General features: G+C 42.8%; 1 protein-coding gene across 2 annotated transcripts; it reads right to left on the bottom strand.

Annotated features, from left to right (window-relative positions):
- Positions 1-13,530: 13,530 nt before the first annotated feature.
- lsr (lipolysis stimulated lipoprotein receptor) lies at positions 13,531-27,245 on the bottom strand. 2 transcript variants are annotated; one of them, XM_041943048.1, is made up of 11 exons: positions 27,030-27,245; positions 25,374-25,703; positions 23,875-23,994; positions 23,494-23,550; positions 22,006-22,152; positions 20,802-21,005; positions 20,538-20,594; positions 19,368-19,484; positions 18,185-18,482; positions 15,535-15,997; positions 13,531-14,250 (listed from the first exon to the last, which is right to left on the bottom strand). In XM_041943048.1, exons 1-11 carry the CDS (start codon positions 27,067-27,069, stop codon positions 14,215-14,217), a joined length of 1,869 nt encoding a protein of 622 aa, XP_041798982.1. In that variant the 5' UTR covers positions 27,070-27,245; the 3' UTR covers positions 13,531-14,214. The 2 variants fall into 2 exon arrangements, with proteins under 2 accessions (XP_041798982.1, XP_041798983.1); XM_041943049.1 differs by lacking the exon at positions 23,494-23,550 and having other exon boundaries at positions 27,030-27,244.
- Between the last annotated feature and the right edge of the window lie 557 nt (positions 27,246-27,802).

Here is a 27,802-nt window from a genome sequence, read left to right as displayed (position 1 = left end):
CATTAAAGGCTGAGTTTAGTGGCTTTACATAGTCGTCACAGACTAATTTCTGTTACACAAGGCGAACTCTAAAAAGAAAACTGATAGCACCTCTTATGGAGTCACTCAGAAAAGCAATCTTCACACCATGTCTGCCCCTACTTCACCCCTATTTGCTGATAAGTGACAAGACACATTCAGAATTTTTGAAATAAATTACATCCAGTGATGGTAATAATAATAATGAGATTCTGGATCTGCGCCTCTCCAGTCCTGTGCTCCCTCTGACTGATAACTAATTTGTTTACGCATATGAATGATACCTCCCAACATTACCCTCTATCCCGACAACCTGCTTCAACACTGCACGCACTAACGTGTCTGGGTTGTTAATTTACATGTTTGAGATGCAATGATTTCTGCTGTGGTGACAATTTAACGTATGCACGCTAGCGACTGAATGAAATCACAACACTCTGCCCAGCCTGCAACAGGCAACGATGCAACATCTATATAAACTCATCAGTGTGACATAATGTCATTGCTTAATCCATCATTTTTGAGTGTTTGGTTTATATTTCTATTTTCATCATACTAACTGAGCTTTTGCTTTTAACTTCACATGTGTCTTAAGAAATCTGAAACTATTTAAATGCAATATAAACAAATTGTGTACTATTGTCATGATGAGTACGACTTGTGCAGTGTATGTAGAATGAATATATGCAGTATGAGTAGAAGCTGAGGATTTATCCGCATGCTGCAGCAGCCGGTGTGTGCAGATGGCAGGCCTAAGAGTGGATTGGGTTCTAGAGCTTCGTGATTAACACATCACAACATCCCCCAGAGAATCCATGACCAATATTAGCCTTGTTGACGGAGAAAAGCGGAAAATGATGTTGACACTGGATGAGGCCGCGGATTTGTCCTGCTGCTCATCATGCAGTCCTAAGTCATATATATATATTTGATTAATTAAAGGACATTTACTTGGTTATTAACCACCTTCTGCTTTCCCATTTGCCAAAAGTGAAAGAACTACTTTTTTTTTGGCCACTTGGGGGCATCAGAAACAAGTTGTCAGGATCATCTTTTAAGATGATATGATGGACTATAGCAAACAGCTGCTATTTATACAACACCATGATTCATCTGGAGTCATGTTTTTGTCCACCTGCCTGAACGTGAGCCCAATAATCACTCTCTTTTGGCTCTCTTTTTGGTCTCTACCAGTCTTGGAACCAATCGGCTATCATCTGACGATGATTTAGCCTCAGTGGGGCAGCGGCCAATGTTTTGGGGCTTCAGGTATAGCCAGCAGATAAAGGGTAATGGATATGTGGGCCAAGACTTCCTCCTCCATGCACTGGTCATTGTTTCAGTCCAATTAGCAACTTAAGGTGCAAAGACAACAATTTGGTTTATCTCTAAAAATATATTTGCATATGAATGCACATAATAAAAAAAAAAATGCATGCAACCAAAGGCCACCCAAATGTTTTTGGTCAATACTACTCACACTAAGAACAAACTACAAAAGGAAACCAGCAAAATCCTGCCCCTTGCCTGCAGATTCTGCATTATTCTGTTTATATGGAGGAGGTCTCTACCAAATCCTGAGGGAAATATCTGGTTATTTAGCTACTAAAAGTTCCACTGTGTCCACCAAATAGTTGCCAACTGCGTCTGTCTGCTGCTCAGTGCTGAGCAGGTAGAGTACAATGGGATTTTAGTGCTTTTTAGCTGACAACAGCTAGATGTTTTGGCACCACGAGACACCATGAGAGCAGTGACAGGGATGATTTGATGCATCGTTAGTATAAAAATGAGATCATAGCCAACTCAAACATTGAACGGGGTCACATTTCGAGGCGTCTTGGCCCATAATGCCGCACTGTTGGCTGTGACAATAACGATGCTCCAATGTTGCGTCAAGCTTCACCATCTGCACTGCAACAAAAGGCCAAGAGCTGGCCGAGGTCGTCCAGGCAGAGAGGCCGTCCGTCAGCGACAGCAGGAGAGAATAGAGCCGGGCAGCCGGGCAGGGCCACTGACACCACCACCAACCCCAACAACAACGGCCTCATTGATGGGGCAGACAAACGGCTGGCACGGAGCACACAGCATACGTGTGCACACTTTAACGCACACACACGACACGCACACAAAACACTTGCCTCATACCAGCCTCAGCACCAGGCTCCTGCTCCCTCTCACTCCTGACTCCTTCTTCTTCTTCTTCTTCTTCTTCTTCTTCCCGTTGTCTTTGTTCTCCCTGAGTTGGTCGTCTTGCTATGAATCCTGGATGTTATGGAAAAGGGTAGAAGAGGGAGATGAAGAGAGATGTGACAGGGAGACAAGGGGAAGGGGAAGAGAGGGAGTCTGTATGAGCAGCGGTTTACATGTGTCGTGGGCAGATCTGAATATGCGTTCAGGCATTTCTGGAGCCGTTCTTTGGCCCACTCAGAATTCCTTTCCTCTATTCCGACGTTTCCCTGAGCTGTCCGGTGTGTCTCAACGCCTTTAGCTCTGGGCCTTGATCATACTTCACTCTGAGGTCAAAGCAAAACATGCTAACATTAGCTGAGCCTTTTCATGTTAGAGGTGCCCGAGACGCGAGGGCAAGCGTTGCACACAGTGAAGGAATGATGACTGAATGTAAGACTGTTGGAACGACATACAGAGAGTAGGAGGAACACAGGGCCTGTGAGATGAATATGGTTATGTAAATTACAGATTTATATTAGCTTGATGCAGATCTTGATGTTAGAAAGGTTCATTTGTTTACAATCACCAAAAAAAGGAGCCTAAATCACACAATTAAACTCAAGGAGGCATTTGAATCTGCAGCCATGCCTGGATGAATATGAATTTCAGAACAAGGCTTCGGGGCACCATCATTGATCTGATCTGAGCTGTATTCAGATCTAATATTTTCCCTGCTGAGGAATGTTTGTGGGCGAGAAGCTCAAGCATGAACAAGCACTGGTTTACATATAAATGCAACAAAGGCAGCTTGTCTATCCAAGTGGCTCTTCTCCCCCCACCCTCATTGTTACATGTAGGGTGAGTCACTGTGTCCAAAAGCCTTCAGGCCATCAGCCAAGTGATGGCATCGACGGAGCCATGGATAACCTCAAGGGAATCCCTCCGTGAGCAGTCTGGAGAGGGGCTGAAGAAGAGAATGCTGCATTGACGCTCTGAATCCACGTACAAACGAATACGCGGCATGCCATGCCACCCCACACGCACACACACACACTTGCAGCATAAGGCATGCCAACACACTCCTCAGTGTGGGGGGGGCAGCTATGTGACTTTCCTCTGCATCCCCTCTGGGCTGTTTGTAAGCTCAGCCTGCTCCATTGTCCTGCTGGGACTGGAGTCGGTGTATATGCAGTATGTGCACCTTAAATGGGCAAGAGCAGGTGCAGTGAATCATTTCATGAACCTTTGTGGTCTTTTATCACAAATAAAGAAGGAAAAGGGAGAGAAAAATTACAAGAAATAGCATATTATAAGTATGATAAGCAAAAAAGACAAAGCCTGGCTCAGTTTAGACTTGATTATATGCAATCTAAAAGTACATCAGCACTGATTTCTCTTCATCTGATATTTTCCCTGCCGTGTGCAGAACCTCCTCTCCTAATATCTAAGGTAATCAAACCTCAACAATTACTTATTCCACATCACGCTTCGGGGAAACAGACGCGATCTGAACAATCATCTCTGCTAAATCAGGCCACAACACCTTTTATGAGTCATTTTACATTATTGAAATTGCCCCCACAAACCGAAAGGCTCACACAAACAGTCAACTGTGCCAAGAAGAACATTTTCATTGTGAATATCGTCTGCGGCCCGTGCACAAGAGCGTCGCCGTGGCCCTCGGACAGAATGGGAACCTTGTATGCAGAACACTGCCCATTGTGCGAGGGAGAAACTGGAGGAATTTTTCCGGAACAGGCCCGCTCACAGCTTGCGCTTTGCTGTTTGCCTGTGACGCGCGCTGGTCCACCACAAGCTAAGGCCCCCACTAAAATACTCAGAGGAGCAGATGGTCTTAAAACATGACTGCTCCCCCTCCCACACATGGAGCGCCGAGCTGCGATGAGCGCGGCGCACCGACGCACACACTCATGCACACAAGATGCAAACATAAACACGGAGATATGCCAATATCCAGTCACACAGTCTGTCCAAGGTTCTGCAGAGAGTGTTGGCATAAATAAAAGATTCAGACTGGACTTCGAGGTGCTCAAAGAAAAATAAAGCATGGCTGCTTGCCTCTTACAGCAAGGTGCATAAAGCACATAATGTATGAAGTTTTTTTTTTATGTTTTTTAAGGTATATTTTAAGTATACTATGCATCTGTTTGTTGTATGTACTTCTGCTGCTGTGGTAAATAATACATTTTCTATTAAGACTGTTTTTCATGGTATTTGCATGGGTCTGTGGGTTGTGTCCCTGCATTTCTCTGCTTGGTTTTTTTAGGAGTTTCTTAGGAGTATTGTACCAAGAGCACATGAAGTGAGCAGGACAGTAGAGTGAACCACAGTTGGCAGATCACCAACATAACAAGAGACCAGGAGCACCAATAGCTTAGCTTCGATCCTTTCTACCTGGCAAAGCTGGCTGACTCTGGCAATCCCCAGCCCAGTGTGCAGATGGTGAGCCACAGGCCTCCTCTCTCATTACAGCGCTCTCGCTTCCGCTCTGGACAAAGGGGGGGCGACAAACAGAGCCGTCACCTGTTCAGCCACACAGACAGATAAAGCGTGGCCCCAACCCAACGCTCCCTGAAACGCTCCACTTGACTCGCTGTCCCAAACGGGGAAAGAGAGGATAAATCTGCCAGCCTCCGTCCCTCCATCACAACTGGTCTGATTTTGGATGACACATAAATAAAAAATTGAATGTTTGGGGAAGTGTGATGCAAGTCGAGATTCATCTACTGTTACATTACAAAAACTCATTCAGGTTAAAAGCTTAACAAAGTGCTGTAAATGTTACCCTGCAAGTCTAATTGGGTGGAGAAACTTGCTGCACACGTACACTGATTCTTACAAAATGCATTAATTGGCCTAAAGGGGAAGCTCTAATTAAAGGTCAAAATCTGAAACTCAAATGCATCACCGCTGATGTGATTTAGCCTAACCTGCAGGGATTATGCTTTTTGGCACTTTGATCTACTTCAAAATTCTCCAATTGGGCCATAATTAAGAATTAAAATTACACTGCACCACCACCACTCTGTTCTCAGTGAACTGTCTCTTTTAAAAACTGTTTTTTTCCTGATGCAGTGAAACACTGTGGCTTCTGGCAGAGTCATCAAAGAAAACATATCTTTCACTCTTTTTAAAAAAAGCAAATTACTTAAAGAGCTTTAGATTAGTTGTAAAACTGTTTTGGTTGGCTGTGTAATCAGAGGCTCTTCTACCTGGCATCAGATGTCTGTCTGGATGTGGTAACACACTCCTGCAATTACAGGAACGGCTCAGTGCTAATGGCACAGGCAGCGAAATCCGTCCAGCAATAATTGGCAGAGCTTTTAGCAACCCCTGCTAACACCGAACAACACACACACACACACACACACACACACACACACACACACACAAAAACACTCACTCACTGTGTGCACGCTTACACATCATCACAAACACGTTCACTTATGCATGCATTCATTAAGGCGCATGCACGCGCACACACACACACACACACACACACACACACACTTACTCATTACCTAACTGAGTCTAACTTGTGACTCATCCAGCTCTGTTTTCTCACTCGCACACTCATCACATCATCTTTGGACGCTCACGCAAACAAGCACACACTCGCCCTGACTGTGGGTGTTTGACCTTAAAGAACAAAAATAGAAAAAATTAGATAGATAGATAGATAGATAGATAGATAGATAGATAGATAGATAGATAGATAGATAGATAGATAGATAGATAGATAGATAGATCTATTCCTCCATTTGTCCTCCCCTATCTGTACAAACCTGCATGCACTTGCCTCTTTCTTGCCAAGAAAATCTCCCAATTCCAAAAGGGCATAAAAAAAAGTCAAAAAATCAGAGAGGAAGTGCTGCTGCTCACCTGTGTAGGTAACCCTGGCCGACCTCCAAGCGTTCAGCAGCTCCTGTACGAGCAGCTCCAGCAACCTTCCCTCTAAAACTCACATGCAAAGCGTCACGCCAGCCCGTCGCCAGCAAGACCTCTCGCCACTCTCTGTACCAAGCCCCAACGGTGGGGAATAAACCGCCCACCCCAACACCACCACCGCCATCACCCCTCCCATAAAAAAATCGGTCCTTCAGTGTGGCAGCATTGTTCGCCGCGAGGCTCAGCCATTCATAAATACACACGGGGCCACAAAGGGCCACACTGTTCCCCCTCGTCCCAACAAATACGGGTGAGGCTTTGAGCGCCGAGGCCTTTCTGTCCAGTGCGAACAGTTGGTCGTCGCTGGAGCATATTTGATCATTTTGGATTAATGGACAGCACATCCACATTTTTTTTGTTGTTGTTGTTTTTGAGGTCAGTGTAACAGAAGGCAGGAAGTGAGTTTGGGAGGGGGTGATGCAGATGGGACCAATATGAGGGGCCTGAACACGTGTGCATGTATTTTAGTCCAATCCATCATTGCTTTGATTAAAAAAAAAAACAAAAAAAAACAAGGAACTTTTGAGAAACTACAGAACTAGGACTGTGTTTTACCCCAGTGACCACAAATTTGCGTTTCAAAGGAGTTTCCAATCATTTCACTACCAAATCAAAATCAACTTGAAAGTTACGTGACAAAGGTGGTCCACTGGCTCTGTTTCCACTGATGTCACACAGTAACTGTCATGTGGTGAAACAACTCACACGATGTTGAGCCCTGATTTGAAGGGTAGAAATACAGAGTTAAGTACACATGATATGCAGTAAACAGGCTAAAAAAAACTTTGATATCGTTCTTTACACAAAGTCACACTTTGTGGCTCCAGCATCAATCTGCAGAGTTCAATGTCACACCTCTATGCAGCAATATTACTATTTCATTAAAGATCTAAGATACCATATAATACATACATGTATATTTTTAAATATCTGTTAAAAAAGGCATAACATCACCTACTGAAAGAGCATCACCTGCTCTTATGTTATGTCATATGGGCTGGATGGTAACGTTGGGAAGATTCCCATGCTTCATGTCAGCAGACAACTTGGAGAATTAGTGTTTAATCAGACTGATTGATTGATTTTTTGCAAATCTGTATCATCAGTGGTGTCAGGGGTTTCAGAAAAATTAAAGTTCCCACATCGCGAATGCAGCTTACATGTTGATGTGATCATTATTTATTATTTAAGTTGGAAACTCAAAATTACGATAACTCTGACCTGACCTGAACGCAGCATTAGTGCTAAAGTAGCTGTAATGGAGACGTCCATGCTGAATGCCCTTGTTGTTATTAATGACAAACTTCATGCACCAGCTTCATTAAACATGAGCGTCTTGTTTTAGGAAGAAACTGTCATCATCTTTATTCCTACGAGCTCGATTAATGATACTGCTGACCTTTGAGCTGACACTTTACTATAAAGCTGTGGCTGCCACTCAGAGTTGTGTATCTTGTGTATGTTACGAGTTGTGTGCAGTCGTCTCCACTCCCTCTCTGAGCGAAGACACTACAGACTCCACAGCGAACTGAGGTCTCTTTGAGGCTGCTTTTAAACACATCGATCTTATTGTCTTTTTCTATGCTCTGTGCATTAGTTTCACTTTGCAACTTTTCAGCTCTCCTGATTTTCAACACATGTTCAACAATTACAGTCATCTAAAGGTAATCTGGATACTCTAAGTTATGACATTATGATTTTTCAGGAGGTGACATTTGCACAAAGCCTGTTTAAAAAGTCTACTGTTCCTTTAATGCAATGGTACAGCACATTGGGAAATGCACCTGTATAAACCTGCCAACTCATCCTTCCTTCTCCTACCATTGATAAAAACACATTATGAAGGCTAAATGCAGCATTAAGAGCGTTCACACAGTTGCACGGTGCTGTGACCATGTCGTAAAACCCCAAGACTTGTTAACGCACCCCCTCCCTCCTCCTGACACAGGAGCCTTTTGTCTCCCCTGAGGCCTTCTGGGACAGAACAGCTCAGCTCGAGCCTGACACCGCACAACACTGGGAAGTCGATGTGCACAGATAATTGTCTTTTAATCACAACAATCCCCTTTTCTCTGCCCTCGCTCGATTGTTTCTGCCTCTTGTTCGACCTTTCTCTCTTGGTTGTAGCTCTCGTGGCTTTTAGCAGGTTCGACCGGCCACATCGAGCTGGTGGCTTTTGTGGTGGAAGCAGGGCTGAAACTGACAACGATGGGTCCCTTACAGGAGGGGACTTTAAGGCAAACTGCTGTTATTACATCTATTAAAATGATCAAATCTATTAAAACATCTGTGTCTAACGCTCAAGCATTAAACATTAATTTACAAATCAATCATCAAGCCCGTCGCTGAGTGAATATATGGCTTCTGATAGCATTGACTGATATAACCAAATGTCCACCTTTTTCTTGTACGATTTACTGTTCTGCTTTGTCTCAAAACAACACATCTACCGTTCAGACTAGACAGCAGTTGTTTGTTCAGTTGCTTATGTGTTAATGACGAATGAATGGATGTCATAAATTAACATTTCTTGTACAACCCAGAGCATGAAAAAGTAGGGACGCTGTGCAAAACACAAATTAAGCAAATCGTGATATTTTGCTAACCCCTGTTAATCAATATACTCAACTGTAAACAGAACAAAGAAAATATATTTAATGTTCGTCCTCATCAGCTTAATTGATTTTTGTAAATATCTGCTTATTCTGAATTTGATGCAGCAACACGTTTCAAACAAGTTGGGACAGGAGCAACAAAAGTTGTGGAACACTCCAAAAACACCTGTTGGTGTTTTCCACAGGTAAACAGGTTTATTGGTAACAGGTGAAAGTATCATGATTGGGTATGAAATCCTGAAAAGGCTCAGTTATCAACCTGTCTCCCACAGTCTGTTTGGTTTTGACACCCATGGTAATCCCACAAAGGTGACTTGAACCGTTTTGGCTGATTAGACCTCTCGTCAGGGCTGTGTGGGCACGTACAGACTGGGCTTTACTGTTTGCTGCCTCACTCGCCTGTTGGATTTGTTGCACCTGTTGGGCCTGAGCAAATTGCACCTTTATCATTCTCATTCGTAGTCCTCTGATCCATCACATAAGACCAGCACAGCTCCTTCAAACTGAGCAGATGTATAATCAGCAAGATCTCTACATAAGACTGTGGAAACACTACCACACTTGACCACAGGGGTCGCCAAAATCAACAAAAAATGAAAGCGCCTTGTAGTTGCTTTAAAAGTTTGAGATACTTGCTAGTCTTGACTTAACTGAATGGTGTTTCAAATACAAAGCAAAAAATAAGTTCAACTGAGAATTTAACTACATTTTAACAACAAACATATGGGAACCTTTGCTGTTGCAACAATCCTTACACATACACAAACATGCACTTACAGTATTATGGTGTAGACATGGAGGGCGGTGTGGGGGAGAGGTGGTATGAGGGTGGGTGAAGGGGTTGTGCTGGACAGCGACGGGTGACAGGACAACACACTGAGAATGGAGCCATTGTTCCTCTGTCCACTTTACTGGGCAGAAGCAGTGGACGGCTGCCATTTGCAAAACTGTTGCATTTTATGTTTTTAATTGCTCCACCTAGAAGATGTTTACCTAAAGCATTTCATATTTTGGCCACTGATGACGAGCAGAAACAGATGGAAACAAATTATCAGCAGGTGTAATGTGCATGAGCATGCTACTCAGGTATTTAAATCATGCGGTTTTTCTAATTTTGTTGAATCAAGTTAAATTCCAAAGCGAACACTCAAACATTTACATTGGGACATTTCCAAAGTCCAACTCAGAGGGGACCCGCATCAAATCTGAAACTCAATCAAACATTTCAACTTTCTTTTATTTCTTCCCTGTGAGAATGAAATTGATACTTTACATCTCAATGAGGAATTATCGACCCAATTCAGGACTTTATGTCCACGACCCAGACATGCTGCCGTCCCTGCGTTATGGGATTTTTATTCCCAAAGGTGCAACTAATCTCAAATTTGTCCTACTTGGCCTTAGCTCCCATAATGCGCTCCAACTGTCACTGTGCGGCTTGGACTCGGCGTGTTTAGTTTTTTTTTAAACATCTTTTTCCATTAAACAAATTGAGATAATGGACAGCCCTTTTTTAACACTCCTCTCACAGTTTCTGTGTTTTAATGTGAGTTCATCAGCGTGTGTCCAATGACTGAAAAGCAGTGACAAGGCAGACATAATGGACATCTAGAGCCACGAGAGCAATGACTACTTCCTATTTGCACAAAATGACAGTTAACAAGGCTGTGATGGCAGAAAATGTTCAACATAATAAGTTGGTGATAATTTACGGCGTTGCTGTTTTTTCTTTGGTTAAAATATTGAAAATATTACGACCTTTTAGAGTCTTCTAACAAATACATAATGCGTGATTAAGAAACATAAGATATAGCACGGTTATGTTCTCTGTATCATTCTCAGATGTAATTCTGTGACATGTTATAACATAACTATCAGAATAATAAAACTATGTGTGAAGGAGCTGTTAACTCCAGATATTCACCTCACTGCTGTCAGGTATCTGCCTCACTCACTGTCATTCTGTTGCAAAGAAAATATTTTAAAATTGGGAATTTCAATGCAGGAGAAGGGAACAGATCATGAGTTTTGACTCAGAGTGATGCAAAAACCCAACAGCTTGCTCAGGATTTACATACGAGCAATGAAAAATAACTGCAGATGAGTGAATAGCGGAGCTCTTACCTTATCAGCTGATCTGAAGCCAGTGAGGAGCTCAGAGAGTCGTCTTCTCTCCTTTGGCATTTGCTTTCTCTGCCGCTCTCCCTCCTCCCTCCTCTCTCTCTCTCCGTCAGCAGACTGGGTCTTTGGCACACAGAGCCTGTGATGGGTGGGGGGGCTTTCAGGCTTTAGATTCACACATTATTTTCATTTAATTAAAGGATTAAAGGAACGGATTACAGGACACTCAGTTTGTGACAACTTGAGTCTTATTTTACGGTTTTGGAGATCAATTCCATTTCTAGCCAGATTATCCAGAGCACCGTATTAGCGTAAGTGTCAGTAATAATCCGCCATGGCAGAAGAAAACTGTGTGCATGCACGATGAGGTCAAAGTTGAACCTGGAAGTCGGCCTATGCAGTCCTGTTTCACACTTCATTCCCACATTTCTATGCAAGTGGCAAAGTTACTTTAAAAGTGCGAAAACAACCCCTGACGGTGCCGTCGTGGTGTCAGCAGGGTCATGTCAGTTTGGGTTTGGAGACAAACTGAGTGGTGTAAAAACTTGGAATATGCGGCACTCCGAGAAATGCAGGATCTCAGCCTGTGTTGCATCAATTATGATCATTCATCTTTAAATCAGTCTCCTAACTTTATGGAGGTGTAATTCTAAATCAAAGATGAAAGCCAGCGTTTCTGCTCAGATTACTGAGCAGCAGCAGCCGCTCAGGTAGCTCTCTGGAAGTTGATGAATCTCAGTGGTGAAAACAAACTTTAATTAACACGATAAATCGCGATCAGGTTCCTGATATCACTATCCTTGTTAAACAGTGGTTCAGTAGCACTTGAAGGTACCAGTGTGCGGGGTACCTTTTTTACACCTTCTCCAAAAAAAACAATTAAATAAAATTATAATTTCATTTCATGTCCTCTCTGCTGCCTCCAACCTGCAGAATGAAGGTGTCTTGCTACTATAAAGGCCCTTAATATGATCTCAGATCAGCCTTTAGCATGCAGAATCAAGATATCCTGATCAGGACGATGGTGGTGAAGCTGAAGCAAAGCTGATTTTAAACCTGAAAAGGACGTTGTTGTACTGCAGTGAGGGCCTTTGCATTTCATTTAATATTAATCTGTTTGTCAAGGAACACTTCACAAAGAAACGCTCTTTTTCTTTGTATACACACAGATTTAGAACTATTGGATGCAATATTAGCCTGCTATGTGTGTCACATTACACTGCAACATGTGTCTCACTTTCTGCTCTCTCTCGCTGACATTTAACGTCTCCCACTTTGAAGATGCTGTGAGAAATACGTAGTTTTACCTACATGTCAGTTATTACAATCTATTTTAAAGTAACACCTGTGTCAAATTCCCAAATTTAGCTATAACTGTGTGAAATCAGCCACCATTTATAAAGCTGGCACTTTCATTTGCAGGCTTGAGTAATTATGATACGAGGTCAATCTTAATGCAATCACAGAAAGTTGGCTGTTGGCAGAAGGCGCCATTTGGAAAGAAAAATGTAGAAATCGGACAAGCAAAAAGCAGAAGCGACGTGGCGCTTCCTGTCGCACGCGGGCAGCATCCTTCAGCGAAGAAGACTCCGGAGCCTGAAGCTGCCATTCTGACACAACAGATTTTAACATCATCCGCGCCGCATGCACGGAGGCACCGTCACAGCTGACATCGTGTGGTGGTGTGGAGATGATTAACACAAACCCCGCTCACTGCAACCATCCTTCAGTGTCAGAGACCTAGGGGTGATTGACGGCAGGAAGGACGTACTGTGAGGAGACGGTTGCCATGGAGAGAGACACACACACTGCCTGAAGAAGAGGGAAGTGAATACAACAGATTTTAAGATCAAATTCTGACTGTTGCTTGAGCAAAACTGCATAAATTATGTGTAAATGTATTCTTACCTGTTCAGCGACATGTTCTGTAAGGACCCAGGGATTCAGGACAGCAGGTTTCCAGCCTGTCTGCACCACTTCACAGCTCAAACCCTGAAATCTACTTCTAATTTTATTTATGTAGAGTAGCATCGAAAGTGTTAAAATTACTCTAATGCTAATTATATATGCAACAACAATCTGAGCGGACAAATTCTAAACATACAGTACAGAGATGAGTGTAATATAATGTCATCCCGCCTTTGAAAAGTCATACTGTTGTTTCTGAAGCTGTAATTTGTGGCGTTGTTGGATATAACAGTCCTGCACAGAGACATGGTCTCGAATTAACATCACTTTTATATTTTAAGCTTCCGAGTATTCATCGCAGATTTCTAAGGATGGATTGCGGTCGATAAGCACAGTCGTTCCTGGTTTGCATCCGCCCCGACTGCCGCCACACACGCGAGCTGAAGGGACACTCCGACTGCAACTTTTAATGAGGCAGGAATTGTTTTAGGATTTTTTGTTTTTCCGAGCATGTGACTAAAACAAAGGGACAGAAAGTTAATACTGAACTTCCAGTAATGAACAACCAGAACTTCCTCAGCGTCTCAGCAAAGAAAGAACAGCAGTTAATACGTCCCAATTTCCAGAAAAGCACGGACTGGAGTCCACGGCTACAGTCTGCTGAGCCATTAAATTACACACTAACATGATGGTGTCATCTAGTGGTAAAACTCTGCAAGTCAAACAAATGGCCTGACAACAGAGACCTTTATTGTAAAATTAGGTTTCATCACATAAACATTTGCATTTTTCAGAGCGTATGACTGGTCGTCTGTACAATATACTGCAGGTTAAAATGGAAATTTTGTGTTAAAAAAATTTAAAAAAGGCAAGAAAAAACACTATTTCTAACCAAGACTATTTTGTTCACCAGGTTTCTAAACACACCGAGCACAATGTGACACAACGAAAAGCAAAGATAAAGTCAGTTCCTTTAAATGTACATGGTTTTTCTTATAAAAACAATTTTCACAAGTGACAAACACCACAAAAATCAATAGACCCCTACACATCCACATCTGTACCGGTGAACTGAAACTACATAAAAACGTTAAAACCAATCAGAAAATGTTTACTCGTCAAGATGTCAAACACCTTTACAGAGAACGACTTATCAACTTGACTTTCACATCTACAGGTAAAAATCTGTACACTGTAAGGCACTTGTGGCAGCCACAATGTTTTATACATGAAAAGGCACATTTCATCCATGCACCTGATGCCTGTTAGAGAAGCGTTCATACACATTCAGCATAAATTCATGATAACTTTCCTCTAAATGATGCAACATGAAAATCAGCAGTGCACCTGCTAATATTTACAGTGTTAGAAATCATCCGGTCCTGGATGGGAGCTGCGTCGCCGGGCAGGCCGCTCACACCACCAGGCTCTCCCTGCTCACGGCTCCGTTCTGCAAGACAAGAAAAGTGGTGTCGACATGACAAATGAACCGAAAGAAAAACAAACAATATGAATGAGCTAATGAAAAAGCTGTCGAGAGCACAGTTTATTCATTTTATCACTACGGTACACCAGACTACCACAGGATTATATTCTGTTCTATTTTAGATTTTATTGCTATATTTTAACTTCTGCAGTATTTTATGTCTTAGACTCTTTTCTTTAACTACGTGATTTTCCTTCCACACATTTTGCATGAGCACTGCTGGCCTGAGCCCGAGAGCTCAGGATTTCATTGCCAAGGGCTGTTTCCCTCTAGCTGTTGTGCTTGTGCCAAATAAAAACCTTGAATGTGACTTAATTTAATCTTATTTCCGACGCCACACCTAGACTAATGGTGGTGATAGTCTACATTTTTCTGATCAAAAAAGCATTAGTCCACCTCTCAATCTTTACCCTTCCCTGTCTGTGGCGTGCAGCTCCAAGCTCATTCTCTTCTACTCGAGATGTAAAGCTTTAAAAACAGGCCACAAATGAATCATTTCAAGGTATTAAAGGCTAAAAGTGCAGAGGTTGCTTTCAGCCAGAGTATTTACAGCAGCAGGGGGGCTGCACGATGAGACAAGTTGGACATGGGCAGGCTTTCTTTACCTGAGCTGGTTTGACAAAACCTAAAACCTCTGTTAAACGATGATGGGAATCACAACGGTAGTTATCTATCTATCTATCTATCTATCTATCTATCTATCTATCTATCTATCTATCTATCTATCTATCTATCTATCCATCCATCCATCCATCCATCCATCCATCCATCCATCAGCTGCAATACCCGCAGTGTAAAATTGACTTGGCAGGATATCAGGACTAGCACACAAAAAACATAGCCTAAAGTGGTCTGAGTTGCTAAGTGTTAAAATTACCTGAGACAAACAGGAAGAACAAAAATGATTTTCTGTATTTCTTGCGAAACGCAACCAAACATCTAAGCAGCAGTGCAAAAAGCAGCAAAAAGTGCAGAGAAATGTACATGCATAGTGATAAAATACAGAATAAAGAGTTAGGGGTCGCTATGTGTATTCTGAGATATATACAGTCTGTAGTTAGAATATAAAGTGCAGGTGTGGACAGATGCTGCACAGTTATGTACAGCAGCAGTATGTCAGCAGCCAGTGAATGTGCAGTCATAGTTCATACTGACTGTTGTTGAAAGATGCCCCTGAAGAACAATGACCTCATCCTTCAGTCACTCTGAAACACCACACATGAAGTTTGGAGTTTTGCTACGACTCACCTTGCGGAGGTTGCTTTTCTTTGAAGATGGCACACTTTCGTTGTCACTGTACGGTGGTGGTGGAGGGGGTGGGTAGTCGTCATGGCGACCGGGGTATCCAGAGGGCGGGTTCTGAGGAAGTGGGGGGGGCCCGCGCGGCGCCCTCCCCCGATCCGAGCGGTCGCTCTCGCTGTCCAGTCGATCGCGGCTGCGCGCCCTCTGCTGCTCGCCCATCTTCTTCCTCTCCATGGCTTCTCGCAGGAAGCTGTCATCGTAATCATCCCGGCCGCCCCTGGCGCCGCCGCCAGGCCGGTGACCCCGCTCCAGATCCATCAGATCGTCACGGCTGCGGCTGCGTCTCCCTGGGAGGGCGCCGTAGCCACCCCTGTCTCCTCTCCGGCGATCATCGGGGGAGTAGTCACGACGCCTGCGGTCGTCGAAGTCGTATCCGCTGCGGGCGCTGCTGCTCCACCCGTCATCCGAGCTAAAGAGACAGAAAGCAGCAAATTGAGGGGAAACAGAAACATACTGAGGCTGCTGCTCTGTAATAAGATTAGCTGCTGAATAGAGTTTAAGAAAAGCTTAAACTTAAGCCTCAACCTCATTGCTGTGCCTTTAGGTCCAGTTTAAAGCATAGTTGAGGTTTAGCTTAAACCCAGTTGTTATATATCTTGAAGAGGTCACTGAACTGCAATATCTGTGTTGTAAGAGGCTACTAAAAGCAGTATGTCTCTATAGAGGGTGAGATCTATAGCTTTCAGATCAATATTTATCAGTTTTCTTATCCAGCAATAAACATCTCTGACAATCACCAGACCCTCTATGGAAAATTTCAACCAATCAGGAGTTTCAAACCAAATGAGGATCTGACTAAATGTGACATATGGTCACAATCTCGCCTTCTGTTCCTGAGTTATGGTGTTGAATAATGGCCAGGAGAGTGTTTTCGCAGAATAGTGAAGCTGACATTTGATCTTTTGGATATAAAACATGATCACGTCTTCAAGTCTTTTCATAATTAGTGTATGAAGTCCGAAAATGTATCTTGTGTGGTCACAGTGACCTTTAACCAGCAACATTCAATCATTTCATCCTTGAGTCCAAGTGAACGTTGAAAAGTAAAAAGTTGAAGTGAGAAGTGAAAATCTGAAGAAACTCCCTGAAGGTGTTTCTGAGATACTCCGTTGATGAGAATGGGATGTACAGATGGACGGGTTTCTCAACCGTCAAAAACAATGATTTAACTGATGAACTGACTGATTTAATGACGACTGTCAATAAAGATTATTCAATCACTTGTCACAAAAAAAAAGTGTCACAAGTTAGATCAAATCTGCAGTCTGGTTATTGATTGTGGAAGCAGAAAAGAAGGTTTTCTATATAGTATAAGAGGGTAAACTGACAAAAAGATTTTAATGTTTAAGCTATTTTCAATATTAACATTTCCTGATGTTTGTTGCATGAATTACAAAAATATTTTCCGAGTTCCTTGAACAATTAATGAAATAATAAACGAATGAATTAATTTAATAAACTGACTCCACTTTTTCTGCTTGCTGAGAGAAATGGAAAAAACTACCTTACAGCATTACAGAGACCCATATTCTGCACGCAAGGACTATTACGACTGTGTCACCTGTTGACATCATGTAAAAGCACCAAAAACACCAGCAAAACTACAAGCATTTAGTCAGTTTGGGCACCCCACCCATTGCGCAACTTCACTTGAAAGGACGCCGACCTGGTTGTTTCTGATACTGCTGAAGTAAGATCCTCCTTTAAACTCTGTTATTTCTTACATTTTACTAACTGAAGGTTCTACTTTTGAATTTCTGGTGCATCCTCTTTAACAACAGAATTATAAAATTATGAAATAAAATCCATTGTACAAAATATGTGTTAAAAAAAAAAAACGGACGATGTGTGGGGGAAACCCCAAACCCAGCACAGACTCAAATACAAAGACTGTGGGGGAACTGAGATGTGATGACTTAGAGCTGAAATTTCAAGCTAGTGATGCTTGATATACATCTCGAAATGAATTATAGCAAATACACTACATTTATACACTTATACATAATGTAAATATATCATTTATACACACAACACCCTAATTATGCTACATATATATACATAGTAGTACAAAGTACTTCACAGTTCTCCAGATAACAGGCAATGAATTAGGTGCATCTGTAAAGAGGATTTTTCAGGACCAAAACCAATTTGAGAGTTAAAAATTTTTTGAATTAATTAATTTGATCATATTTGATAAAGATCCATTAATTTCATTTTATTTATCTATTTATTTTTTAACAATTGGGACTAACATATGTACTGAGAGGGGCGTCTTACAGTTTAAAAATCACCCAAAAGGTGACCACAGTCAGGAAGCACAAAAAAAAGGGAGGGGGGTTTGCACATCCATTACTGTTAGATTGCTCTTTTGATTCAGCTCTCAGCTTCAGTGCAGAGAGGAATAATTAGAACAAATTCTCTTGTGCAAACCCTTTCTTGTACCAACATTTGTCTGTTGAACTGTTGAACTTACTGACTTCGGCCAATGCAGGCCACCATGTACAAAGCAGAGTCAGCAAGCTTAAAAAAAATATGTTTTAACATCTGAATTTAGCAAATGTGTCACAGTGATGCTAAAGTCTGAGGTGAGACTCACCCTCTCCTGCCTCTGGGCTCATCGGGGCGCCGGGGCGCTGAATAATCATCTCGGCCGTAGCGGCGTCCGATGTCGTCAAGGTTGTCCATGGAGCGGGCGCGTGCACGCTCCCCCATGTGTCCTCCGCCGCGGCGCGGGTAGTCATCACGGCGGCGACCTTGCTGGGAAACACTGCTGATGGTGCTCATGGCTTCATCCTGGTCATAGACCGTGGCCAGAGGTGGCGGCTGGGAACGACCCCCACGACCTCGAGGCTCCAAGCTATCATGCAAGGAGGAGACTTCACTCATGTTATCCACTGAGGGAGGACAAACAGAGAAGAAGAGACGGTAAGTAGACCAGAGGAAGATCAAATGCGTTGATGGGTGAAAAGCCACATTCGGACGGGATTAACATTGAATTAAATATCTTGCAGCAGATTACAGGATATGGTTTCTAACACACACGGACATTTGAGAAATCCAAAAGCATCAACAGGGGGCACCGGAGAGTTGAAGAAGAGGCAAAGTTACTTTGTGAGGTGAATTTAAGTCTCATTGCTCAGCCAAACGTTGACACACAGACACAAAACGCACATTGATTATCAATTATTGTGACTTACACATCACAGACAATTGTCCATAGATCCTCTTAAAAACATGCTTAAGAACTTGCCTGAGAATCGTCACATTTTTAAATTTTCTTTGGTATCGAGGTAATCCAATGACTGCTGACAGAACATGAACGGCAAACTGCTAACAGGAACTGCTAATAGTTCATTCAGCAAACTTATAATCGTGCCAATTTACCAAAATGTTGAAAAATGTACACATAAGAAAACACAGTCAAAACAGACTACAGTACCTGACTGTGGCTGGCTTTACAACAGCCTATTTGATGATAACTTCATTGTTGTTGTCAGCATTTTATCGTCTATCAGATTCATTCAGATCCATTTTCACACAAAAGTCAAATTTCAGCTCATTAAAAATTAGTACAAGCAGTGCGTTGCATAGGAAAAACTCCACTTTAAAACACAAGGACGTCCCTCCAGACAAGATTCAAATTACAGGTGGATCAGTGAGTTCACTGACAGTGTTCTGTGGCTGCATCTGACGAGTTGATTTATTTTCTCAGACAGTAGTCGGGGGCACAGTTGGCATGTAACTGTGCCCAGAACAGCAGGAAGTGACGAGTAACTCACAGCGGTTGTAGTTAGCAGGTCTGGACGGGTCCAATTTAGAAAGCTCCTTCTCCATATAGTAAATGGCACGTGTGGCGTTCCCATCCGGGTCCACCTGGATACGATACCCACTGCGAGCTGATGGGACAAAGAAAGAAGTCAGATTTAAGCCTCCGCATCTTCATGCAAATACAGTGGATTACCTTGAACTTCAAAGCAGTACCTGCACATCGTCATAGCTCCCTTTAATTTTATTATTACTGGCCCTGATCCCAGTCTGAGTCCTTTAACACTGGGTATGCACCAATTCAGATTATGAGTCGGATCCAATACTTCCATTTACATAAATGTTGATTTAGTATGTATCTGACACAGTGAAAACAAGAAGCTATTAAATCTGACACACCTGTTTTTCATGAGCTACTTAATCCAAACACCAAAGCTCCTGGATCAAAACTATTATGTTAAAAAAGCTTTAATTACCGATGTTAGTAAAGTTTAACTGGGAGAATGTGATTCCCGAAATGGACCTGGTCCACAAGACAGAGGGAAACAACAAAAACACTATTTCTGTCAAATAATAAAAAGTGTTTGTCGTAGTAAACAAGACACTAGGGGGCAACAAGAGTCATTAAAAAGCATTTATAATGTCAAATATTCATAACTTTGGAAGTGTATTATCACAAATATTCTTTTATACAGATTGTTTTTCATGCCACAGAGGTCTTGAAGGGAGACAAGACTAAAATAACTTGGCTGATATTTGAACACAATCATGCTGCAAATCAGTTTTGATGGGCTACTTGATCTGAAGTCAAAGTATTAAAATTGTCTTTAAAAAGTTTACAGTTGGGTGCAACTCATTCCAGTGATTTTACTGGTGAGAGCCCGCAATGGAAACACACACATCATCTTTCTATTACACAATCTGAAGTGTGAAGATCTGTGGAAATGGGCAGGCTTTGTGGCTCAGGTGGCAAAACTAGAATTCATGACAACAAACACTGCTGTAAGTCGCTCATGAGGGAATTGTTGGGTCTCTGTAGATAAAGAGTTTGGTCTGCACCTGCTCTATATGAAAAGTGTCCTGAGACAACTCGGGTGGTGATTTGACGATATATATTTAAAATTTAACTGGAAATTGAATAGAATTGAAGAAGTCTTTTCTTTCCCCTTCCCCCAATTACTCACTGTGGTCTCCTCCAACATCTGGGTCATGCAGCAGAGGCACCTGGGAGCCCTGTCCAACTGACACAACAAAGCCACTTTAAATTCAACACGGACAGAAGTAGCCGCTCAAGGTGCTTTACAGCAGAAGACCTGTATCACTGGGTGTTCCACTGTGTGAAGATGACTCATAGTTTCAGTCAACTCAAGCTCAACCATTTCTGAGAAGAGCCCCTTCAACCAGGATGGAAAATCCAAAAGAGCAGTTTCCATGGGAATAACCCTTACCTGAGCTGGCCGCGTCATATTCTAGACCGTAGCCGTTGTGTGGGGGCACGCCTCCAGCTCCGTTGGGTAGAGGAAGCAGGGGCATACCGGGCTGGTTCATTAGTGGGCCGCTGTATGCCGGCTGAGCGTACATGCTGGGAGCATACAGGGTGGGCGCATAATGACTGGGCACACCTTTCTTCACCGCTTTTCCTGCCTCGTACACTGTGAAATAACAGAGGAAAGTTACAAGCAGAAAGAAAACATGATCGCAGCAAAAAGAAAAGAAAAAATTGTCTCCAGCAAGGACAAAAACTAGCAAACAGCAACTGTTTATTTCTTGATGAGGGTGAGCTAAAAAGATTGATGCCACACCTGTGCTTGTACGTTAAATGTGTAGCCGCAACCTGCAGTTGGTTATCTTAGCTTACAGCGCACCAAATCGACAAAAAGGCTCCACACAACTTGTGGTTTTTAAGCAGCTACTGGTGGAAGTTTCATATTTACCGTACAGACATTAGAGTGGTATCAACCTTGTCATCTAACTCTTAGCAAGAAAGCAAACAAACATATTTCAGAGATTGTTTTGTGGAGTATAATCTGTCTTTTAGGTCATTAAAACAGTCACTCAAACTGTGCTTTATCACCCTTGTGGTTCGGCCTGCTGCTCTGTGATCCACAATAAATGCAAATTGGAGGGCAATTTGTGAGGCAGTTTGCTGTAACGATCCAGGTCTGAAGGAAGCTGTGAAATGCAGGTAAATTCTGACAGTGTGTTTGCATTTATGTTCATTTTGCACATAAAAACCCTCCCAAAGCAGAGTACAACAGCACATGATATGAATAAATGTGGTAAGATTTAGGAACTTTACTTTTTCTTTAATGTTACATTCAAGCTGGACATTTGTCATTAATACTCACAGCAAAACAATACTTCTGTTTGATTTTTTGAGTAGCTATTTGAGACTTGATTAGTATTCAACAAAGTCAGAAAATGTGTTTTTCGTTTCCTTTTTTGATCATGCATCTCAACAAAGCCTGTTTTCATTTAATAACTGCAAACAGCCATACACGAATTTACATAAAATACTGTAAAACACTGATGATCTGAGCGTCTGATCAAATAATCTGACCAGGCATTCATTATTTTATAGGCAGTGCGCACATTTTAGTCCAAAAAACGTAACACCCAGCCTTTGTCATTGGCTTTCCATTTGGTACTTACATGCTCGCGGGCAGCAGCAGCGGTCGGGGCAGCAGGGGCAGCTGATGTAGCAGCAGCAGGTGTGTGGACAGCACTGACACCAGCAGATCCCAATCAGGAGCAGCAGCAGCAGGAAGCCCAGAACCACCAAGACAACCAGGAGCCAGTCTGCGTGGGCCAGCAGGGGTCACATTAGAGACATAGTTCATGTGAAAGTTTTACATTATTAATCCACAAGACTTGATTTTTGCTCCTTTTACAGGTAACGTGCAGAAATTGAGATAAGACAGTTCTGCTATAATCATACAATATTGGAGATTTAAACATTAAACTTGAGTTAGTTTGCAGCCCTGTGCTAAAAGAACAGAAAATCTAATGGTAGTCAAAGAGGAAGTAGCAGAGGGAGAAGCAGCAGTGCGGCTTGACCATTACGCTTCCAAAACACAGAATACAGTCTACAGAGCACGACATGGGTGGTCCTGCTGTTTGTTCATGACTGCAAACAACCTCGTTAAATCACTGGGTGACTGTTTGATGTCATTTTTGTTCTTGAGTGTTCAGATCGAGGAAACACATTGGCCACAGTGGTAATTTAGGTATTTTCTTTACGGGTTTGTCAAACCAGTGAATCCGGTTTGTTGTTGCACCCAGGGCCTGATTTCATGCTGCGAGTCGGCTCAAGCAGCGCAAGCCCCCGAGGAAAGACACAAGAACAGCCAGACGCTGTTCGCTCGCACAAATCAGCTATAATGGATGGTGGATTAGCAGAGCACAGTGTAAAGGCATTCTTTGGCTGTGTACACTGATAAGGAAATGTGTGCTGAATGTGTCCTTTTGTTGCGACCAGGCAGCTACAGAAAGTCACACATGGGAGCTGAGCCATATTGGAGAGGTCGAGGTAGATAAGGAGGGAGTGTCAGGTGGAGAAAGGTGAGGATGCAAAAATGACACAAGCAGAACAGGTGGGTTTGCAGAAAATTAGCATTACATTGTCAAATGCAGGAGGCGTTTTGAGGGGGGATGAGGGGGGATGCCATTACCGTTGCTGGCAAAATGACCAAACCTCATCCCCCTTTTTAAGCAGCCATCCCCCCTTATTAGTTAAAAAAAGATAATTGTAGTATAGAGAACGAAGATTATTGCAGGGTTAGAATACGGCCGTGTGTGTTGTTGGGGTGGGGGGTGGGGGTGGTGCTCCCATTGGGCCATATCCCTCGTTAAAAATTAACAAATCGCGACTGATTAAATTTTCACTCACACCAGGATGTTTGCATGCAGGTGCCTGCTCTCAAGATCAGTCATAGCTGCAACTTGCATGTAATTAATTAGGCGCTGGCCACAAAGTATATACGTCTAAGAATTGTTTAACAAAGGACAAACACATTTGTGAATCTTTTAAAAACACACAACAAGGGCGACCTGAAGCAATGCCAATCCCATCACCTTTACGACTAAACCTCACCCTCCCTCTAACACCTCTACTGAACTACATCCAGGGGTTTGTACTACCTTCCATAACCAGTAAGTCAATGCCAGGCAGGAGGTCAGTAGTATTTGACTTTCTCTCTGTGAAAGAAAGATAAAGCCACAATTACTTTAAAGTGGTATCGGTCTAATTTCAGTGCCAACAACCTACGACTCCATACCAGTCCAGAACCAGGCTGGTGGCAAGTATCCTCTCTGCTGACTCTACATCTGCCCTAACACTAATTCATTGATTCCAGGGCGTGACCATCTGAAACATTTCCCCTCAATTATGTGAAAACCTTTTGTGTAACTTGATGTGTGTGTGTGTGTGTGTGCATGTGAGGAGGAAAGGGAAGCACAGAGAGGAAAAGAAGCTTTTTTTTTTATATGCGTACCACAATGTGACCACATACTCATACTTACCCAGTACAATTAATTCTGTGTAATCTTCACCATCCCCTGAGAGGTCCCGGGCAGAGGTCACAGTGCAAAAGTAGACGCCGCTGTCGCCCCACGCCGTCTGCGCGATATTCAGGTCTGCATCTGTGAAGAACGACAGATCAGAGTCAGAGTCACTCACTATCATTACAGTCGCATAACAGCGCGAGCCGATAATGATCCTTGTTCAGCTGCAGTGTGTCGAGAGCATTCGTCTACGCCGGGGTCTCTCTGGGCCTCGCTATGCTTTCTCCGGACACAATCATAAGAAGGACACTTTGGATGATTCCTAGAAATTAAAGTTTCCCACATATTTGTGGGTGGAAATTGTAGCGGGAGCCTCTTAAAAGTAATGCTGATCTGCTGGACCGTTAACAGATAGAAGGCTGTCTAACAAAGACACGTCTGGTCTGCAGCCAGGCGCTGCGAAGCACAGGCTGAGGTGACCGGCCCTTTCTTTTTTAAGCTCCATCGTGAATGGGAGAGGCAGTGGTGGGAAAAGACATTCATACAATGAGCACCAGATGTTTGCAGGCTGAGCCACTGAGCAATCCAATTCAAAGATGTGTCAGCTACCCCACCCAAAACGATGGCCTCGTACAGTAAGTTAGTACTAATACAGGTTTTTAATGTTAAAGTTTTGTACATTATCATGATACTGTTATTCTGTTGCTAATTTTCAAGGCCTTGGCTAGTCTGGCCTCCAGCCACGTCACTGAGCTCTGAACGCCCCGTGCGTCCAGTCATTGTCTGAGATCCTCCAGCAAGGTTTTCTTTTCTGCACCTGCACCACATCTAAAAAGTCATGCCTTTGATATTGAAAACCGGAGGAGGAGAGGCGATAGGTCTAGCAACCAACTGAAATCTCATCTAATGCATTAACCTTTACTTGCACATGTGGTACATTTTAACCTAGATTTATTTGTACTGTTGCTGTTCTACCTTGCTTCAGCCCTGTTAAAGGCTTTGCAGATTGGCCAAGAAAGTGCTAAAGCGATGGTGATTTTCTCCATAATAACAAAGTGACATACACTGAGACATGCTACTAAAACACCAGCTGCAGTGTTGCTTCACATGCAGGGTGGCAGACGATACTGGGCAGCTGTTTAAAAGCTGATATCATTCTACACGAGTGCATCAACTCATAACTGTCCTCAGGGTAAAACCCTTGCTCATGTAAATTCTAGGTAGAAATACATTGGTTTCTGGATGCTTCTTCTCTCCTTATGTTCCTCTTGAGTGTGCCACCTCCGTTTTTAACTGCACGTGTCCAAAATATACAAAAAGATATACAAAATTATTCAGTTTGAACAGCAGATCTACACAGAAATTTAAGTGAAAGCAAGTCATATAGAGTCATATAGTGAGAAATGAGTGTAGCCCACGGACTGCACAACTGTATTAAAATGGCGATTCTAATATATTGTGTGAGGGCATAAAACATGAATATGCGCATAGTTAAGTGGGAGTTTTCAGCTGCTCACTGTTTATGATGCTGATCTTGCGGCCCTGGTAATCCCCGCTGAGCGTCACGGAGTTGGCTTGCTTGGAGGCCACGATGCGCACCGTCCTCTGGTTGTCGGCGCACTCGATGTTGGGGTCGTAGTTGGGGTTGTTCTGTGACAGGATGTTGTCTGCACTGCTGGGATTCAGTGCAGCCTGGATGGGATCCCGGCAGTACGATTTATACTTCCACACGACAATGGCAGTCTGAGTGTCGGTCGTCTGGTAGTTGCAGGCGAGGGTGACGGGCTGGAAGAGGATGACGACGTACTTCTTTGTGGGGCACTGGACCGAGATGGCCATCGCGGACTCTGGAACGAAATAATAATACTGTTACTCAAGTTTTATTATTTTAGGTAAAAGTTCTCATTAGTGTACACTAACCCAGGGCGTGGCATATGACAAAGAGTATTTCCACCTCGCTGCTGGTATCACTGAGACTGGCTGCGATGAGTCACCTCGCACGGCTCTGCGCTTTCAGTCTGACCATTACAGCTGAGTAAATTAGGACAGCTATGCAAACTTGGCCAGCGCAGACAGCAGAGGAATAACTGATTCCAGACTTTTGGTCTTGCATTCGTTGACAGTTAGAAAAATACAGATTATTTTAGATTTTTACTATCATCTGCTGTCACTTACCTAGATTTTTCTAACACCCTGGAACTGTTCCCATATTGTTACAGTTAAGTTAAATGTAAAGGCCTCAAAAGAACCTCACTACATAATTAAAACAAATAAGTACTTATATGATATCTGTGTTTGTCTGTTTGCAGACATTGTAGCATGCAACTTTATTCTATTCTATTCTCAGTGGGGCTGTGAAGGACCCCGACCAGAACAAACTGCTCATTGTTGTTCTGATAAGAACTTGTTTCATGCTTTGTTGCCTTGTTTGAATCATTTGAATTCACTGAGTCCTGATGGTTGTGCTTACTGGAGGTCTAAAGCCTTGCTGCTGCCTCCCCGACGCCCCTCCTGGTTCTGTGCCTGTGCTCTGACTCAGACTTCCCTTCATCTCCCAACATGTCACTGTGTCTCAATAAAATGACTTATTTACTGACTTACTACAGGAAGGACACACACACACACACACACACAGTGTGATTTCCTGATGTCACATTCAGCTTTAACATTCACTGACAATTCCCAACTAAGTTCTTCTTCATTTGTACATTGAGAAAACATGTCAAATGCTTCTTATTAATCTTTCATTAAATAAAATAACAACGTTGTAAAGTAGGCAATATCTATGTTACACATCAGTTTTTAAAGCCTGCGTTTGTAGTTTTTGTTTATTTTTCTGCCATAAAAATATCTATAATAAAGTATATAGTGTCAAAAAAGTACAAAAAAAAGCGCTTCACTGTAAGTCGATATTCTACGTGTGACAGAACAGCCATCGATAAGAACAAATGACTCGTTATAAAAGGTTGTGATATGGGTCAAAATGCAACAGGTGAGTAAATAACCCGGTACATGAACATAAACAGCCCCAAAACCGTCATTACACGATAAAACATAGCAAAAGGATTGGTCGAAATAGAGAAAGAGCCATAGACGCAGTTTCTCTGCGGCCTTTTCACGGAAGAGGGCCCACCCTGTTCATGAAAAACACAACAAAAAACAGGTCGACTTACCTGCTGCCATTAAAGCGGCAATGATTAACGTCCACAGCATTTTTAATCCTCTCTTCTCGGGTTCTCAGTCGACTCAGCTTATTATTATTTCATAAAATACGCGCTCAAAACTCCAGTTTGTGCATAATAAAGAGCGGAACTGTACTTTTCCTCAGCCAGGTAGCTCCAGCTCCATTTTGTGTCTTTGTGAGTTGGAGGCGCGGGGGAGTACCTGAACGCCCCACGTCAGCCGCGCAGCCAACAGGTGAGCTCTCAGACACAGGTTGCGACATTCGCGGGTGTGTAACGTTGTTTACGTTGTTTTTTGGTCGCTGGAGGATTCATTTGACTACAGGGACCTGGTGGTGAGAGCAGATCCAAGTTATAAAATATGAAAACATCTCGTTTGTCTCTAGTTTTGCTCGCTCAGATAGAAATTTGACCTAGAAGTCATGTTTCACTACCCGCCACTTGGTACGACCCAGACACTGATAACGCTATCAAAGCACTGTCTGTTAATGTTCAACTTGTTTGTGAGACAAGTGGGTGAGTGTGTGTGTGTGTGTGTGTGTGTGTGTGTGTGTGTGTGTGTGTGTGTGTGTGTGTGTGTGTGTAAGCGGGTGTAACCCAGTTACCCAGTGGACCAGTTCCTGCAGGTCTTGCGGAAGACAGTTTTACCTGTGGCTACTGTCTGCCAGTGCAGCGGTGAGGAATATAAAGTACATTTACTCACGAACTGTAATTTAGTGCAGCTTTGAGCTAAAGTAACGAGTTACTTTGCAGATTTAGATTAA

The sequence above is a fragment of the Chelmon rostratus genome, chromosome 8, assembly GCF_017976325.1.
Source record: "Chelmon rostratus isolate fCheRos1 chromosome 8, fCheRos1.pri, whole genome shotgun sequence".
Classification (NCBI taxonomy): Eukaryota; Metazoa; Chordata; class Actinopteri; order Chaetodontiformes; family Chaetodontidae; genus Chelmon; species Chelmon rostratus.
Note: the sequence above shows the minus strand (reverse complement) of the source record. Positions and strands in the feature narration are given on the sequence as shown.